The sequence below is a fragment of the Carcharhinus amblyrhynchos genome, chromosome 16 (assembly GCF_965287045.1).
Source record: "Carcharhinus amblyrhynchos chromosome 16, sCarAmb.v2.hapA, whole genome shotgun sequence".
Classification (NCBI taxonomy): domain Eukaryota; kingdom Metazoa; phylum Chordata; class Chondrichthyes; order Carcharhiniformes; family Carcharhinidae; genus Carcharhinus; species Carcharhinus amblyrhynchos.
Genome location: NC_137339.1, coordinates 13,053,511 through 13,073,682, shown reverse-complemented (window position 1 = coordinate 13,073,682; position 20,172 = coordinate 13,053,511). Strand labels below are relative to the sequence as shown.

General features: G+C 39.9%; 1 protein-coding gene across 15 annotated transcripts in view; it reads left to right on the top strand.

Annotated features, from left to right (window-relative positions):
• LOC145353842 (nuclear receptor coactivator 3-like) overlaps positions 1-17,555 on the top strand; it is a 212,395-nt gene extending 194,840 nt beyond the window's left edge. For all 15 annotated transcript variants that reach the window (XM_080204696.1, XM_080204700.1, XM_080204706.1 and 12 more), the window contains 7 exons: positions 290-461; positions 1,958-2,263; positions 4,893-4,994; positions 5,964-6,165; positions 8,541-8,715; positions 9,515-9,701; positions 11,550-17,555. In XM_080204696.1, coding sequence (XP_080060822.1) covers positions 290-461; positions 1,958-2,263; positions 4,893-4,994; positions 5,964-6,165; positions 8,541-8,715; positions 9,515-9,701; positions 11,550-11,561 — 1,156 coding nt within the window. In that variant the 3' untranslated portion in view covers positions 11,562-17,555. The remainder of the gene's footprint in view (positions 1-289; positions 462-1,957; positions 2,264-4,892; positions 4,995-5,963; positions 6,166-8,540; positions 8,716-9,514; positions 9,702-11,549) is intronic.
• The last annotated feature ends 2,617 nt before the right edge of the window (positions 17,556-20,172 follow it).

Below are 20,172 nucleotides of genomic sequence, written 5' to 3'. Positions count from 1 at the left end.
TGCGGAATTACTATTAAAACACTCTCATAAAGAGCCATCGTAAACACAATAGGTTGAGTGAGTTCCTATGCCATGAACTTCTCTGACCTAAATACCTGAGCTGCTAATGTGTTAAAACAAGAAAAGCTAATTTGTGATTCACTAATGGTCTAAGGTGGTCAGAATCTCCTGGATTTGTATGCATTAAAATAGCCATGTATGCTGCTCTCTCCTTTATCCAAGTTTGGGGTCAATCTATACTGTTTGTACTTGCAATAATGTATTTGGCTCTAAATATGTTCTATTACAGGCAGCCATTTGGAAGCTCCCTGGATGATCTTCTTTGCCCTCCCACGACAGCAGAAGCTCAGAATGATGAGAAAGCGCTACTGGATCAATTAGACACCCTGCTGAGCAATGCTGATGAAATGGGTCTGGAAGAAATTGACAGGGCGTTAGGAATTCCAGATCTTATTAGTCAGGTACCGCAGTCAAACTTTCCAGTTTTTTGTTTTTTTTCCCTTTGACACGAGGCAGTAACAGTAAATGATATGAGAGCTGGGGAATGATAAATAACAATTTGTACATTGTGCTGCCTTTGAACAGTCTTGTTTTGGGGGACTTTGTGGCTAGGTGCAGGTTGCACCATCAGTGTAAAGCAGTCTCAACAAAGTACCTTGATAGCACAATGCACCAGTATGGCGTTGTCAATTTACAGAGAGAACTCTATGGGGGATATTTATTTCCTGTGCATGTGCACAGAAAGAAATACATTGCTAAAACAAATTAGCAAGTAGTTCGAGGTTCCATGCTTCTTCCTATGTTTGTCATCTGGCAACATAGATCATAATCTAAACACAGGTATTTCTTGCTTCAACTGCATTTTGCATTTCCTATATCTTCCCACTTTTTCAGGCCTAATATTGTGTTGGTACCAATTTCAATTTGGCTGCTGCTCTGTTTTTCGTAGACTTGGTCTGTTGGTCCTGTGTGTGTGTGTGTGTGTGTGTGTCTGAGTTATACGAGCAGGTATTGGCAGAAAAGTAGAGCTGATGGTGGGAGTTTAAGTAAGGAAATTAAGTAATCCCACTTTATCAATATAAGAGTTCCTTTGTAGATAATTTCACTGAAGTTCAATGGCCAAATGGGGAGTGATGTAAGAGCAGCGAAAGCATCAATTTCCTTAAAGGCTGATGTACAATGGTAATGCTGATTGGCCTTCTTGACTGCTTCCCATTTAAATGTCCTTAAGGTTTTAAATATTAAAGCTTAAATTTATATCTCAAGTACTTGAAGGATACCTCCAGTCTGATTACTTGGGATATGCATCTACTTCTCAATTACAATGCATGCACATTTGAGTTGTTAAAGCTAAATGGTATATAATTTGTTGCCACAGTTCTTTCAGCTTTTTAAAAAAAAACTTCCAGTTACTTAAACATAAGAACATAAGAAATAGGAGCAGGAGTAGGCCATCTAGCCCTTCGAGCCTGCCCCGCCATTCAGTAAGATCATGGCTGATCTGTCGTGGCTCAGTTCCACATTCCCGCCCTCTCCCCATAACCCTTAATCCCCTCTCTTATCAAAAACCCATCAACCCGCGTCTTAAAAATATTTAGCGAGGTGAGATCCCCCCTCATTCTTCTAAACTCCCCAGATGTTCTTTGGCAGGTTGTCAAGAGCAAGTATGAGTATGTCTGTACACTTAAATTTGATAATATTAGTGCCATAGCGAAGTATATTTAAAAGTCAGGCTCACCAAACTTACTTTCAGGTGCAAGATCATGGTAGCTTTGAGTGAGATGCTTTAGAGATGGGGTGCACTGATGGGCTGAATGACCTCCTTCTGATCTTCAGGGGTTTTATGGTTCTGTGGAATTTGTTAAAGATAACAGAGATGAAAAATTTGGACACTGTCGCCTTCAGTTAAGGCTTTATGGAGTGAATCAGATTAACCTTTATTATTTTTGCTGCTTAGGCTCAACCTCTTGAGGCACACTCAGAACTGTTCTCGGGGCAGGATGCAACCATGATGTTGGAACAAAAAACTACATATGGTCAACCATTTCCATCCCAGCCTGGCCCAGTACAGGGATGTTACCCTTCCATGCAGGGCCAGCAACCTGGCTTTAACCCCATGATGAATCAAATGGGTCAACAAGGCAGCTTCCCCCTTGCCAACATTCATGCAAGAGCAAACTTTGCCCGGCATCGCATGATGAATGCTTCTGCTCCCAAACAACTTAGATTACAACTTCAGCAGAGGTTACAAGGCCCACAGCAGGTAAGAACAGTTATGTGTTGCATTGTCCATGTTGAACATCGATCTTCATTTTGACCTCGAGTTTAATTCTTGATCGTGTGGATGAAGGAAGTGGGTTAGAACTTGCATGTGGGTGGTCTGAATCTGCACTAGAACAGATGGACTTGAGGATGAACATTATAGGGTGGAGTATATTGAATTAGTGAACTGTGGACAACTTCTAGGCATAAGAACATAAGAAATAGGAGCAGGAGTAGGCCATCTAGCCCCTCGAGCCTGCCCCGCCATTCAATAAGATCATGGCTGATCTGTCGTGGCTCAGTTCCACATGCCCGCCCTCTCCCCATAACCCTTAATCCCCTTGCCTATCAAAAACCTATCAACCCGCGTCTTAAAAATATTGAGCGAGGCAGCCTCCACCACTTCAACGGGCAGAGAATTCAGAGATTCACCACCCTTTGAGTGAAGAAGTTCCTCCTCAACTCCGTTGTAAACCGCCACCCTTTATCTTGAGGCTGTGCCCTCTAGTCCTACTGTCCTTTCTGAGCGGGAAGAGTCTCTCCACCTCTATCCTGTCCATCCCATTCAACATCTTGTACGTCTCAATGAGATCTCCCCTTATTCTTCTAAACTCTAACGAGTACAAGCCTAGTTTATTCAGCCTCTCCTCATAGCTCAACCCCCTCAACTCCGGTATCAGCCTAGTAAACCTCCTCTGCACTCCCTCCAAGGGCAAAATATCCTTGCGTAAGTGTGGCGACCAAAACTGCACACAGTACTCCAGCTGCGGCCTCACCAGCGCCTTATACAGCTGCAGCAAGACCTCCCTACTTTTATATTCAATCCCCCTCGCAATGAAGGCCAGCATCCCATTAGCCTTCCTGACCACCTGCTGCACCTGCAAGCTGGGTTTTTGCGACTCATGCACAAGGACCCCAAGGTCCCTCTGCACCGTCGCATGCTGCAGTTTTTCGCATCTCCAGCGAGCCTTCAGATAAATCTTGAGAGAGCGAATGAAAGGGGTTGGTGAGGGGTTGATCAGGAAAGATCTCAAGTGGTAGCTGGTAGTAGCTAAAATAAAAATAAAATAATTATAGCTGCTGGGAAAAAGCAGAATGTGCTAGAAATACTCAACAGCTCCAGTAGCATCTGTGGAGATTGAAACAGAGTTAATCTTTTGAGTCTAATATGACTCTTCAAAACTGGAGGTAGGTAGAAATGTAATAGTTTCAAACCATTGAAAGCTGAGAAGAGGAGGAAGAATAGTAGGAAGGTCTGGAATGGGATGCAAGAGATTAAAGGGCAAAGATTCCATGGAACTAAAGACAAAGGGAGTGGTAATGGTTGTAGTAAAGTACCAAAGCATTTGTCCAGAGTGAGTATGAATGGCATTTCTGTCTAAGCAAAAAAAAAATGATTCAGACCAGCAGATGGCAAAAGATTTTAGGTATCCGCATATGCACTGTAGAACATGTAAACCCGCGTATCCTGATTCACTCCAGATTTTCCAACTGCGTTGCTGTTCTCTCTGATAGCGAACGCAAGCTGAAAATCACCCTAGAAAAATCTTTTGCTAGAGGGCAGTTCAGAGGAAAGAGGTGGTGTGCATCAACATCTTTTAGTAGTATATTGGTGTGCCATGACACATAAGTTGGAAATCATTGATCTAGGTAACTGGAGATCCTCATTGCTGGAACCATTCCTGTGAATCTTTTCTGTATTGTCTTTTTAATGCCTTTACATTTTTCTGGAATCTGAAGTGGTGACGCTTATTTTGAAATTGAAACCCTATTTCTTCAGTTCTCCATTTGGCTTTCAGTGTCCAAATGTAGAATATGATGTGGAGATGCCAACATTGGACTGGAGTAAATATGGAGAACTGCAGAAATAGGGATTTCAGGCTTGCCTGTGAACATTTTTAACATGACTTGCTCAGAAGATTTTTAAATACTTAGTAACTTAAGATCAGGGAGAGGAAATATAGGGGTTGTGTGCCCACGCTGCTGCGTTCTCTATGCCTGCATCCGGTCAATGACAGAGCCAGAAATCTGATGCAAGGAGCAAATACTGCCAGAGTAAATATACAGAACTGCAATCTTCACAGCCAGTTACAGTAGTGCAATTTTTCTCCAGTATTGGTAAGGTTCTCTCTATCAAACCTGAATGTTATTGTGAGGCCCTGTTGCTTGCTGGCATTGGTAAATTTCAATAGGTTCATTAAAATCAGAGTCCTTAAAACATTAGATTTACCGTGTTCTCTGCAACTGAATAGCAGGACGCAGTTTTGTTTACATAATTCCACAAGCATTCTCTTTCCCCGTAATTGTTATGACTTGTGTGATTAGACAGAATTAGGGAGTTAAAAACCTATATCTCCTTATGAAGCAAAATCTACTATTTGCTTTCTTGATTTTAAACTACCTGGTCACTTTGATTAGCATTCCTACAGTTGAATACTGTGACATTTCCTGCTCTTGATGATTGAGTTGAGCTCAGTTAATCATGTCACCAATCAATCTTGTTATAAATTACGGCTTTTTCTACTGCGCTAAAAATGTGAGGGATGTAAGAGGCATATGCTACATTGACGTGAGATGCTTTTTATATTTGAATCGGATTTATAAAGACCTTTGAAATTTGTGTTTTGTAGCTTATGAATCCAAACCGTCCGTCCCTTGGAGTAAAGCTGGAAAATCCCAATGCAGTCAGTCCAGCTCTCCGACAAGGCATACCACAGCAAATGGTGGCACAGGTGTGTGGCCAGTGTTTTCATACTTTATTTTTAAATTATACATGTGCTCTTTATGTGTAAAATAAGTGGCCGGCCTCTGTCCGTAAGCCAATTCCTTAAGTTGTATGGGGTGTGTGAATGACAGTTGCTGTGAAGTGAGAACAGTTTTTCTAAAGTTGAGAGCATGTAGTATACATGCTTTATTTGATGAAGCTGTGATATAATGACTCTGCTGAATATGCTTCTAACCAAAACTCCCTCTAGTTTAATTTCTGAGTGCACTTATTTACACGCGTGGGTGCTTTTAATTGTTTTGCATAGCCACCTATGTGCGGTAATTTAAGGGGCTGATTTATGTGCAAACTGAACAGGGACTTTTGGGTTGCTGAACAGCCATGCAGCCTACAGTGAACATTGCTTCTAACCTACTCTAAATAATTGCTGCAACCCTTTTACGGACTTCTATTCTCTGACTTGTCGTGAAGACCAAGAATAGTTTTGGATCAAAAAAGTGTAATTTACAGTAACTGGATATTATTGTTAAGCAGGGAATATGAGAATCATGGAAAGATGAGAAAGATTGCTGCAATTACTGAAGTATAATGGTACCAGCATGTGCAGGAAATGAAGCAGCTAACTCTTTTAGTCCAGGCTTGGGAGAACTCGTGCTGTACAGACACTTTTTAAAAACAATATATATTTTATGTCTGGACAAGTGCATTAGTTCACATTATTCACATTATCATTGTACAAGGAAGAAGCTGATCAAGACTGTCCTAGAGACCATCTGAACTGTTCTTGGAGCTAATTTTGGGCCAGTTCTACGATGATCACATGCTTCTTTCACAAAGGGCAATCATTCAATGCTTAGTCGATCATATAACTTTAAACAAATATTGATCACATTCAAATCCTGTTGACAAGTTCTGTAGATTATTGTGGGCCGTTTGTGTCTTTGGCACTAATTTGTAGAGTTTTTTCAATGCACAGTTAATGGCCCAGCGACATCGAGACCTCCTGAGTCAACGCCATAGGCAGATGATGCAACGGGCCATGATTATGCGACAGCAACAGCAACAAGGCTTCAGCCCTCCACCCAATGTAACCGCTCCCACTGGCATGGAAGGTGCATTGGGAGGGCCTCAGATAACCCCAGCATCACCACAGCAATTCACCTACCATCCAAGTTATGGTATGTAATTGAAGATAGCAAAGTCTTTTTTCATTTGTTTTACCTTTCAGTTATAACTTATCTCAAAAACCTTTGTCATTTGTCCTCCTTTTTCCCCTCCAGCTCCCCATAAACGTGCCTCTGGGGTTTACAGCTTAGTGTTGGACATTCTGGTATCAGACTATCTATGGAATAATGAAAATGTGGGAAAACAGATGGTTGGAGTCTAGTTGTCAAATTCAGTCATTCACATCATTCACTGATCATTGCATATTTGAAGTCCACCTACTACTGAAACCCCTCTCCATTCCTTTGTTATTCCAAACTCAACAATTCCCGTGTTCTCTGGCTGGCCATGAGCCAACCATCCTCTGTAAATCCAAATCCTAACTAAGTCCCGTCCCCTCCAGCACCCCTGTGCTAACTGACCTATGTTGGCTTCTGGTTCACCAATACTTCAATATAAAAATCTGAGCCGTGTTCAAATTCCCCCATAGCCTCATCCTGTTCCAGCCCTACAAGTTTCCAAGTTGTTGGTACTCCTCCAAAACTGACATCTCACACGTACATGCTTTCCGCAGCTCTATTAGTGGTTGTGCCTTCAATTGTTTAGGCTTGTGAGTCTTTGGAACATCTTGCCACAGAGTCCTTGTGAATATTTAGGGCTGACGTAGATTTTTGATCAATAAGGGAATCAGGGGTTAGGGGGAAAGGGCAGGAAACTGGATGTGACACATGTCGAATCAGCCATGATCCTGTTGAATGGCGGAGCAGGCTCAAGGGACCGAATGGCCTACTCCTACTCCTATTCATGGTCTTTATGGCTGTAAGATTTAGAATTCACATAATCATAAAGTCATAGAGGTTTACAGCATGGAAACCGGCCCTTCGGCCCAACTTGTCCAGCTGCTCCTTTTTTGTGTCTCTCTCTACTGGCCTTTTTTAAAGTGGCCTTTTAAAACCTACCTCTGATCAAGTTTTCAACCTCTGTGTTAGTATCAGATTTGCCTGATAATGTGGTGAAGTATCTTGCAACATTTCACTGCATTAAAAACAGCATATGAGTGCAAGCTGTTGGTGAAGATAGTCTGTATCCCTTGTCCATAAACAGTTTCTAAACTTTGCTGCTGTCCCAGCTCAAATTAATTCCAATGGAAAAATTTTGAATCTGATTTCAAAAAATCATTATCTATTGACAGCTGACACATTTATTGTTCTAAAACATTCTCTTTGCTCATTTTTATAAGTCTTCTACCTATTTACCACTATAAATATTTCAGGAATGAATTTATTTTCTCAATTAGTTTTACATATCTTTTGTCTTGAAGTGTATTTATTTGAACAATGCTTTCATTTCTCCTTTAACATCCCTTCAATTGATTGGTTAGATTAACTCCATTTTTTAACAATACATTTTCCTCATTACTACACTTGTATCTCTATATTTTGTTGACTGTATTTCAGTAAGCAACTGTTGAAACCTTGTAATACTTGATCCCTGATTAAGACATTAAGGAATGCTTGGAGTGAAATACTTCAGACAGTTGGTTGGTAAATTATGGACAAAGTACTCTTGATTTTCACATGACCTGACAGAGGTCTAATGGTGAATCTTTAGCCATACCGAACAGCTGGGCCACTAAATGAGATGGTCATAGAATAGAGTTCCGACAGTGCAGGAAGAGGCCGTTCAACCCTTAAAAGTCTGCAGAAAGTCTCTGACAGCATATCTCACCTCAGGCCCTCTGCCCTGCTCTATCCTTATCCTTGTAACCCCACACATTTACCATGGCAAATCCATCTAACCCACACATTTTTGGACTGTGGGAGGAAACTGGAGCACCCAGAGGACACAGGAGGAATGTGCAAACTCCACACAGACAGTCACCCAAAACTGGAATTGAACCCGGGTCCCTGGTGTTGAGAGGCAGCAGTGCTAACCATTGTGCCACTGTGCTGCCCTATTGCAATTAGCTTCGGCGTCTCTATTCAAGAAAGAAAAATCCACCTGGTATCTCATTACCAATCATTATTGAGCAATCACCTACTGGAAATGATGCTTACGTGGGCATTTGGGAAACACTGAATCCCAGCCTGTTGACTAGCCTGTTGACATTTATTGTCATGGCAAGCAAGAAAGTTTTTGTATTGACAAGATGCAAAAGAGCTACCATTTCCTGAGGAATGTTACCCTAGTAAGACCTAACATGGGAAAAAGCTATCATTTTTATGCTAGAATTACAATGAAACATCCTTGTCAAAGGGGTGCTTATTTATAAGTTATATACGAGTTGATAAATTAAAATAGTTATTTAAATTTTGCCCCAATTTATTTTGGCGGTTGTAATGGTTGCATTAGTTGTGGATTAACTGTAGCTTTCTCTCTGTTCATTCAGGAATGAATCAACAACCTGATCCAACATTTGGCAGGGCCCCCAGCCCCCATAATGCACTCATGTCAAGAATGGGACTTTCGCAGAATCCCATGATGCAGCACCCTCAGGCAGCTTCTGTCTACCAAACAACCACTGACATGAAGGGTTGGTCCACAGGAAACATGGGTGGAAATAGGTATGCGATTATTAGCTGGTATTAGTTCATTCTCATGAGCTCTGAAGAACCATTAGGTCTTTTCCACCTTGAAAAAAGATATCAGGGGGAACGTTATGGTTCCAACCAGATAGTATATTGTTTAAACTGCCAGCCTATATCTGTTGTTACAGAACTGTTCTCGCAGAGCTCATTTTAAATGTGCATGTGTTATATGTGTATGGATGGCAGCATTGCCATTGTATAAATTTATGACAGTTAGATTTTTTAAAAATCCGCATAGCTAAGGGATTCTCTTTAAGACTGGTTTGACCCTACAGTGGATTAACATTTCATGCAATCAAAGCTATACATGTTTACTCTTTCTTATGAGTTTTATGCTGCTTACCTTTGGTGTTGGATTGAGCCCTGGCTTGAAATGTATATTATAACTTTAGAGTTGCTGTGAAGCAGAAATTACATTGCAATGTTGCTGAATGTAATTTGTATATCCTGATAGAGTAGAGACAATAAAGCTAGAACAATACTTATGAGAAATGTCAAAGCAACAAGCTGTCAAGGACTGACGTCAGTAATTATTTCTTTACGCAGAAGGTGATCAAAACTTGCAAAAGTAACTAGTACAAGCATATTGGGCTCACCTCAAATTGCAAGGTGTTGTAATAGAAAGAGGTAGGGCCTGTATTTTGGAAAGATGAAACCAAAAGTGTCGCAAGGCCTTTGTTATTGTGTTATGCACACCTCAATTCCTTGAATAGCATGAGATTACAAAGGAGCATGAAGGTTTATTTTTGATTTTGTATTTGTCTTTTTTTGGCAGTACATTTCCGCAGCAGCCTCCACAGCAATTTGGACAACAGACAAATGCCAGCACGTACAACAGTTTGATGAATATGAATGCCAACATGCCAGTAAATGCCAGTGGCAGCAGTATGGGTCAGATGCCAGGGCAAATTGGCATGACCCAAATGTCTGTGTCAGGGATGTCAACCATGGGTCCAGAACAGGTGGGACTAAAGTAAAAACAAAACTTGTGCTATCTTTAAAGTTTTTCATGATTTTGCTATGTCTCAGAGCACTTCATAACCAATGCAGTAGTGTGGTCACTGTTGTAATGCAAGAACATAAACAGGAGTGGGTCATGTGGCCTCTTGAGCCTGCAGTGGCTGATCCTTGCCCTCGACTTCATTTTCCACCCTGTTCCCTACCCCTTGATTGTTCTTCAGTGCCTAAAATTCTCCTAACATTGGACTTGGAGGTTCTTAATGATGGAACATCCGCAATCCTCTGTGTTAGAGAGTTTCAAAGGTCCACAACCCTCTGAGCGGGTTTATCCCCATCTCACTTCTAAATGGCCAGTCCTTTATCTTGAGAATATGATCCCGAGTTCTAAAATCTCTTGCCGGGGGAATAGCCTCTTAACATCCACTTTATCAAGATCTCAAAGAATTTTATACATTTCGCCTCTCTGTTTTCTAAACTCCAAAGAACACAGGCCTATTCTAATCAGCGACTCTTCAGCAGACAGCTCTCATTTTGTGAAACTTTGGTCCACTCCCTCTAATGCAAATATGGTATAAAACTGTATGTAGTATTCTAGGTGTAGTATCACCAAAATCTCATACAATTCCAACAAGGCTTCCTGATTTTTAAAATTTCCTTGCAATAAAGTACCATTTGCCTTCCAAATTTCTTGTTATATCTCCATGTTAACTTATCTGTAATTCATGTACATGGACCCACAAATTTTTCTGAATATCAGAAGTTTTAAAAAAAAAACATGTTTCCATTCTTCCTATTGGAGTGAATAATATTACACTTTCCCACATTGTATACCCATCTATCACCTTCTTACCCATCATTTAATCTGCATCCCTTTGCAGCTGCTTTGCATCCTCCTTGCAGCGTACTTTCCCATCTAGTATTCATCTTGGCGATTTGTGCATTCTCTGCAGCCAAGTTATTGATAAAGATTGTAAAAGAGTTGAGATCCAATCGTCATGGCATCCCATTAGTGCCCGGAATCCTGAAAATGACCCCCGCAATCCTGAAAATGACCCGTTTATTCTCACTCTGTGCTTGCTGCCAATTGACCAATCCTCAGTCCAAACTAACATGTTAATCAGAATCCTATAAACTCTCTTCTTGTGTGACACCACGTAAGAATGCCTTCTGGTTATCCAAATATACTGTATCCATGGTTTCTTCTTATCTACTCTGCTATTAGTACCCTCAGAAGGTGTAGGAAAAGGCAACAGCCAATTTCAACACAACTGAATAAAAATGTTTTCCTCCTTATCCCTGTATTGCTTGTCCAAACCCTTACAACATCAGCAATAATTTGGAACAGTATTTCTTTGTCTTGTCTTGTCCAAAACGTTTGTAATCTTGTTCACCTATCAAATCTCATTTGATCTAAGAGCAGTCCCAGCCTCTCCAACCTAATCTTGTTGCTGTGAGGGTGGCTGATATAGAAAATAGAAATACTACACAGTTATAACATTCTGATGAGATTGTTTGTCACAGTTATTTCAGTTCTATGCTTGCCAACTCAAGTTTTTTGTTAAAATGCATGGGGACAAACCATAGGCAGGTAGGTGTAAAAACATGTTATTGGTGCAAAATGGGAGAATCTAGGCTCCGTGCCTCTGACTTGGAAGAGCTTGATCATGTCATGAAATCCAAAGTGCATTGTGTCCTCCAACACAGTCACCTCTTCCTTGGAGCATAAAAAAAATGATTGTGTAAGTTGTTTGACTTAATTGTAAGGTTTTATATTGAATCAGACTGGAGTAAATGTCAGACTTTGAAAATGCCCTTAACTCCCTTTCTTTTCTCTCCTTTCCCTGAAACAGAAATATTGCTGACAACTCAGGACGGCTGATCATCAATCCAAAAATGGTTAATTTGGGTCCATATGGCTTTTGAGAGCAATGCACTGTGAGAATATACAACAAAAGACACTTACACAGATGGAAGTGGCACCACCTTGTGTGCAGCTGGGGATTGGTGCAGCCCAAATAGAACCACTGTGCCAGCCTGCTAAGTTGTACATTTCTTAACAAAAAGAGAACGGTTTCTCGGTTTTTATTAGATGTGTTTGTTTTATCAAAAAGAAGACTCTTAGCAGCAGTACACCGCTGGGTCAAAAACTCAAATCATTTAGGATTTGCTTTGGTTTTTAATTGTACTTTAATGTCATCTGGTTGCTACCTTTTCCCTTGCCAAATCTTGCATCTTTCTCTAATACAGTACCGAGCCTTGTTTTCTTTTTTTGGGCAGTATTGTGAAATGTCACTTGTAATGTGATTGTCACATTTACAAACTTTTGGGGGAAGAAAAAGGTGACTGCTAAGTGTCAGCATAGGACTGTGTGCTTGTCAATGCACTTTAGAGAGGGCTGAAGTAGTCTAGGATCGCTGCAGTGTTTCATGATCAGTATAGCCATATCTGCACATTAGCAAATTCTTGTTTTTGTTTTCCAAATCATCTTTGCGATAAATATCCCATTGGTATTTTGCAGTGGAACGTAACTGTATGACCAACCTCCAACTTTTAAAATCTGCGTATGCAATGCCAAGCAATAATTTTGTTTATTTAAAAATATTGCAGATAAAATTTCGAATGGGGTTAATATATAAAGTGTGTGCTGTTCACTCAAAAGCAAGGTACTGCAGCATAAAACTCCTGGAAGCTGGCTCCTGTGAATATATCTTGTAAATAATGAATACAATATTATATTATATATACACTTTTATAGGTCACATTTTCTGATTTTTTTTTTGCACAGCATTGGTGAGGCTAAATATTTGACAGATCCTTATTTCTGTTCATTTGCCTTTTAGCACCAGTTCAAGTTGTCAGTCTTGTTCGCACCAGACCTTGACAACTGAGCCAATCTGTAAAAATGTGCAAGATCTTTAGGTTTTTCCATGTTGATCACCCAGATTTTATCCTGTGCTGCCAATCTAGCTTTTAACTTTTTAAAAAGTTTATTTTTCTCTCTTCTCCCCTTCCCGCCATTATATCTATAAAAAGAGGTGCTTCTGAAAAGTGCAACTGCATAAATCTTACCTGAAAATCAAAGCTTAAATTGGTCAAACAGTAACTGATCAAAAGTTTGAAAAGTGATTTATTTCTCACAAGTATTCAATTTAGTTTATATTGAGACAGAATTACCCATCAAGTGCTGCTTGGACATCCTCACCTCTGTGAGAGGAAGAGAGGGGTCGCCTGTAAATTGCTGAGCAATAACTCATAGTGTCTATGTTTGGTGATGGATGATGTAAGGATCCTTGTGAAGGTAGAACTTTGGCTTTCCACTGCTTTGACAAGTATAGGGGGAATGGAATGAGATTTGCATCATTCGGAATGAGTTTCAACTCTGGTGTCAAGGTTTCAAGTGATATTGCATCAAACATCAGCTTACATTACATGGTTGTACTCCAAAGGAATAATATTCTACCTAATTTCCTTACTTTGAGTGTAAATTATTGATTGTGAGATTCCAAATGTGCAAGGTCTGTGATGACCTGATGAATGAGTGATAGGACTGAGCATTATGCAATTCATCGTGATGGCGTTTAATTCAGTGGATAGCATTTTTATGTTTAGCTGTAAAACTAAATTTTGATTGCTTTTGATTTTGTGTGGACAATGATATACTGGGACTTTTGTTTTGGAAAGAAGGAAGAAAATTCTGCTCAGATTGATTTGGAAGTAACTGCTACCATGTGCTAACTGTAATGCCGCTGATTTCAGGGTGTGTTCAGATTTGTTTTAAAACAAAAAAAATTTTCTAGATTGCCGTGTCTTTTCCAAAGTTTGTTAGAAATATAAAATTAACGTTGTAGTTGAGCGAAACCAATTGAACGATAGATTTTAGGCTGACAACGAAGCATAAAGGTAACATGCTCATCACAGGGAAGTGGAATCATTTTGCACATCTGAGCTCGCTTGTAGTCTTTATTCCATAAATGCTGATTGTTCTAGTTAATGAGAGTTTCTTTTTCCTTCTACTTACCCTGTTTGCTGCTGCTCATATTTCTTTCTACTCAACCATTGATTTGCTGGAGTTTATAGTGTTTCACATGGTTGGACATGTCTGCTGGTGCATTTTTTTTGTCTCAAAGAAAAAGAATGTGTACCCTAAGATGACACAAAATCATGACTAGCATTTTAACGCAAAATTAGTTACTGCCACTGAGAACTTCTTTTTCCCCCAAAACAGCAATTTAAGTGGAGACTCCTCCCCCGTCTCCCCCCCAAACCCCGGATGACTGAAGTCAAATGTTCAGATGGTGCAGAAATCTATGCAACAATTCAACTGAAGTGCAAGGTTTCTGTGCTACTAATACAGTTTGAGTCAGGCCACAAATGCATTTCTGCCTCTGTAGCCTCATTATTTTTTAAATCAATATGTACAAAGTTACTAGAACTACCTTAGATAAAGACAGTGTCAAGCCTGGTTAACTTTGTTATTGTAACTTGCATTTGTAGACAAGCAAATGCTGGGTGATTGGAATAGAAAACAAAATGCTGCTCTTGGCAGCTTTTTCGAATATTATCTTGAATTGAACCTACCTTAGTTGAAGCAAATGGGTATGTTTTGTGCAACTAAAGGCCTGAGGCCTTGTCTGATCATATTGATCACTTAACATAGTTTAAAAGAAAACAACTAATTGCTGTCAACAGCAGCAGATACATTCCACATCGACTGATTTTTTTTTTTGGTGAAGTCCCAACCCCACAAGAAACAAAGCAGACATTTGATTTAATTTTAGTGTATTACCGACTGCATGTTGGCTGTTCTTAAACTGAAAGAAACTTTGCTTTATTAGGAGAGGTTTAAGTAACATCGTCTGAATTTTTTTTAGTTTTGGAAGAATCCCTTCTTAATATGTTTAGGCTTTTTTTTAATTATCTGAAAACTGTGTAGATGCAGACGTCTTTCAGTCATTAATTGCTGCGTTTTGCACGCAGGACAGACATTTGGCAGCCTTTTGACTTGTGCTCCCTGGTGTACAAATGAGCCAAAACAAAATTTGGCCGTCTGAAGCCAACCATGCATAGATGGAGCTGAGTAATCCATAAAACAGAGGCATTACAGTTCAGCTGTTGCCCTGGCCAAGTTGAAAGCAGAAAAATGGCTGAGTGCCTGTTGTTTCCACTCAGTTGGAAACAGAGTCTCGTTCTTGAAGTAAATGAAAAAGATTTTTATTTGGAGCGGGGAATAAAAACTTGCCTTATTTATACATGGGTAGTTCAGAGTGGATGCTTTCAAGATTGAAAGCTTAATCGTGGTATGCACGGACAACGTTTTACTGTGGGTGGGCCGGGGGAGGCATCAGTTACTTTGGTTGCTAAGTGATGAAAGCACTCAGGTTTGCTGCTCATCCATATAAGAGGTCAAAACTAACCAAAAAGAAAGAAACAAATGATTAAACTAGCCTGATAGTGTAAGGGATCATGGTGATAACCCAGTAGTCTGACGTTAGTTTTCCATATGGTTCTTCACACTGTTTCATTTATATTTGGTTGCACTTTTCTGCATCCTGAGGGGGAAGTAAATACTATACCTGTACTCAGTGAAGAGTGTCCTTATGAATATAACCAATTAAAGTGCATATTTTATTCACTATTATTTACCATTTCCACTTTGCTTCCTCTGTTAAATCTAGGCATAATAATATAGCTGATCTCCCTATGTTCCCATGCCTGAATGTTGTGGCCATTAAGCAGGATTTATTCCCTGTTTCAAACTGCAGTCCACTGTTTGAACATTCCTCACTGGCAAACAATGCCCAGTGACAGCTAGTGACCTGGTACCTGGAGCGATATGGGTATTTCATTCTCAACAGGAAGGTGAATTGCAGAACTACCTGGCTGATTGCAGAATTTTTCACTTTTGTACTGGATCATGGTGCATGGCACAGGTTAAATTGCTTGCATCCCAGCAGGGAAGATTAGTAATTAGATGAGTTCCCACGTTACAAAAATGAGTTGGTTTTTCCATAATTTGAAAAAAAGGACTTTTTTAGAACCAGTATGAGATGCTTGCATTTGATATAAGTTTCTACGGCTTATTACTACAAGCTGACTTTAAAACAAAATTGCAATGGATAGTTCTAATAAAGGGTTTTTATACAGAGCTATTTAGGAATGGGACAAACTCAAATTAACTGCCGATTGTCTCAACTTGATCCCTTTTTTCTTAAGGTGAACAATTTTTACAAAAGATCAGTGCACAAACTCCTATTAGAGCACCTGTTTGTGGCTTCAGAGTGGAAAATGCCCGTGTTTCCAAGAGTGCAAGCTATCGGTATTCTAATTTGCTCATGAAATGTCATGTCAGCTTCGCTCGAGAAATTAGCAAAACTTTAGAGTCCTCAGCAGGTTCATCTAGGGAATAAGGGAAACATGCCAACCGGAAGAGCTCCAGAGTTTGATCTTCATCAGATATGAGGAGGCTGAGGGGAAGAAAGGCACATTGCAGTTGTCCTCAATGGCTCTGAGTTGGGGAGGAAGAAAGTGACTCACATTCTTACTCCTGATCCTCCTGGAATTCGTCTATAAGTGGATATCCGAAATATTGGAGCAAGGTTGGCTAGAAGCTAAGTAGGATCAAGTATCCTAATGAGGCAGATTGCAGATGAGTAATAGTTGCATGGATCAAGTACCCAAGGCATCCAGTGCCTGTTGAACAATACGCCACCATGGAGTCAGTCACCTTCTAGAAGGCTTACTTCATGGAACTGGCATATATTTTAATGAAAATTTTGTGACTCTGGAATGTTTGTGAATTGGCATCATTCTTTGAGTCTCAACACTGACAGTACTAATGTCCACAATGGATTTGGAAACTAAAAGGGCTGGGCTGCATCTCCAATCTCCAGATTTTCCTGTTAGCCCCACCCCCCCCAACCCGCTTCCCTGACTGTAAATTTATCTAATAATGCTTCACATCACAAATGAGTTCAGAGCACTGTGAATAAAATGGAATTATATTTTAATGCAGAAAATGATTGTTTTGAATTCCTGTACAATAATTATGTGCGATCTGAACTGGGTGCTCTTGGAGTTTGGGATTTCTAGGTAAAATGTGTGAGATTAGACTATAGATTTTTTTTATTTTTTTTATTCTTAGATTGCTTACTACTACAGAAATCTGAGATCATGTATATTCAAGCTCTTTCCTTACTGATAACACCAAATTGTACATTAATATGGTTAATGTATAGGTTTACCCAGTGGAGCAAACTATTTATTATTTAAATAAGGAATAATTCAATGCAGGTATTATAATGAGTCACTTTTTTCTTTCTATTTTTCCCATTAGCCTCAATCTAATTTTTGTGTTTTTAATTTTATGTATCAAGTTCTGTTGGTGGTAGACACCGGTTAAAAAAATACTTAAAATAATAAAATTAATAATTTTATCATGCTGTAAAAGCAATATTTGAAAGGCCAACTGGAGGAGACCTACAGTATTGGAAAAGTAGTGAGGATTTAATTTAGCTCCGTCTAAAGATAGCTAATACTGCTATTTGTATCCCAATGTTACATTTCATGCAAAGCAAGTATGATAGAAAATTTGTTTAAAAAACACAAAATAATTAAAGGTAAGGTTGTTAGCAGATATTGCTTTTACTGATTTATTTGCCTCTTGATGTTAATGTTGTAAATAAAGATTTCTATTTAAAATGTCTTTGGCGATTTGTTACTGTATCTTGCTATTCCGCTGTTTGGAAACAGATGTTGTAAGAAAGCATTCTGTAAAAGTTGTACATTAAATACACATAAGCCATGTCTGAATAAATTTTCATGATATTAAAGTGTGTGAATGTGAATGTTAAAAGAAACATGCAGTTGTATCACGTTGTGTATCATTTTATTTAGTGTTAACGTTTTTAAATAATCATTTAACGTATTGTTTGGTCAGCAAGACAGGTGTGCCAGAATTTTACTGCCTTGCCCGTCTGAGGCTCGTAAGATCCCGCCCGAGACCAACAGAGAATGTCGTTCTGAGAGTAGGGCGGGCGAGGTGGTAAAATACCGGCTGTGGTCTTGGATTAGAAACAGCAAATGCTGGAAACACCCAGAAGGTCAGGCAGCATTTGGGGAGAAGGAAACGGTTAATGCTCATGACCTTCCATCAGAACTGGGAAAAGTAAGAAAAATGCAATAGGTTTTAAACAAATGAAGAGCAGAGGGTAGCTAAGAAAATGTGCAAAAGGAAAGATCTGTTGCAGCAGAGAAGGTCAGTGATTGAGTAGTGAACCAGAGTGTCACAATAGAACAATCTGTTTGAGGAAGCAGGTGGGACAAGATGTGTTTGGCAGTGGCATTACACTGGAGGTAACGGAGAAGGTACATTGGATCATCGAAATGAATGTGACAGCGAGAGCAATTAGGAGAATGGAATGCGCAGTTCTGACTGGAACAGGATGTGTGGAAGTTGGTGGGCTAATAGTGAATAGTTCAACAGCATTCCTCTGAAATGGAGCCTGAGAAGTCAAGCAAGAGAAGAGTTGGAGCTGGATTATGAGAAAGTCAGAGTAAGTTGAAATTGGCAGCAAAGTTAATGAAACTGCCAGATACAGGGAAAGAGCCAGAAACGGCGCCAGTACAGTCATCAAAGTACTGGGGAAAATGACGATGGCTAAATAGGGCTGTTCCACATAAAAGCTGCATTGTCTAAAGGCATTTAGAATACCATAGTATGATTGGACAATTTTATCATATGAAAAGAAAAATAAAATTGACAAATGAATTAGTTTTTTTGAGGAAGGAACTAGTAAGATAGTTAAAGGAGAATCAGTAGACCTGAGGATACCTGAATATATATGAATATATCAGTATACCTGACTTTCCAAAAGGCAGCTGATTTGATGCCACATAAAGTGTTAATGAGCAAGATGACGGTTTATGGTACATGGGTAATATATTGGCATGGATAGAGCTTTGGTTTACAGGAAACAGAGTCGCCACAAGTGGAACACTTTCAAGTTGGCATGTTGTGATTACTGGAGTGCCACAAGCTTTGTTACTGCAGCCTCAGCTATTTACAATCTAAATTAATGACTTAGATGAAGAGACAGAGTAACGTATGTATGTTTGCTGATGATACCAAGCTAGGTGGACAGATAAGCTGTGGGGAGGACGCAGGCTGCAAGGAAATACAGACAGATTAAGCAAGCAAGGTAATTGTAGGTGACAGGAATAGAAAAATTCCCATGAATGGAGAGAGCGTTTAAGCACAAGTTAGAGGCGTGAATTATCTCCAGCAGAAGTTAGTGAGATTTTGCAAGCCCAGGCAAGTCGTGGGGGTTAGTGTAACAAGATCCTTGGCCTTTTGGCTAAGATCAAGTGTAGTATCGACATGCTGCGTTTGGTTGAAGTCATTAGGTTACATTTCAGCTTCATTTGAAGCAATTTTTAAAAGTGGCATCTTGGACTTCTGGCTAAGATGCAAATGAGATCAAATCTTGGAGGAGGAGCTATGCCTACTTCAATCAGCTTGGATCATGTAGGAGGTGAGAGCCCTGTCTTGTCAGCTTGGATTGGGAATGTCTCAAGTGGTTGAGACTGAATTGGACTTGATTGGATTGAATTGGAATAAAAACAAAAATTAAAAAAAGACAAGATCCCGGTTGAGGCCATCCTCGTGTGTGCGGAACTTGGTTTATCATTTCTGCTTGGCAGGTTTGCATTTACATGTGTCATGAAGGCTGCCTTGGAGAACGCTTACCTGAAGATCAGAGGTTGAATGCCCATATTAGCGTTGGAAAGCCATGGAATTTTTTGGGCACTTGCCTGAGTTGAAAAATTGCGGTGCAATCCAGATGAGCAGCAGCCTTCGGCTTCAGTGGGACAATCCCCGCAGGCCCCAGCATGACACAGGAGTACACTAGCTGTGCCCCCTTATGTCGGGGCCAGACTGGGAACGTCTAGCTTTGAAACAGCATTATTAATTTGAAGACAGAGATCAAAAGGATTCCCTGTTATTATAAAGGTATATTGAAATATTTAATCTGCTTCGTTATTTCTTTTAAGCAGTTAATTCATAAGAACATAAGAAATAGGAGCAGGAGTAGGCCATCTAGCCCTTCGAGCCTGCCCCGCCATTCAATAAGATCATGGCTGATCTGTCGCTGCTCAGTTCCACTTTCCCGCCCTCTCCCATAACCCTTAATCCCCTCTCTTATCAAAAACCCATCAACCTGCGTCTTAAAAATATTTAGCGAGGCAGCCTCCACCACTTCAACGGGCAGAGAATTCCAGAGATTCACCACCCTTTGAGTGAAGAATTTCCTCCTCAACTCCGTTCTAAACCCCTCCCCTTTTATCTTGAGGCTGTGCCCTCTAGTCCTACTGTCTTTTTTGAGCGGGAAGAGTCTCTCCACCTCTATCCTATCCATCCCATTCATCATCTTATACGTCTCAATGAGATCTCCCCTCATTCTTCTAAACTCTAAC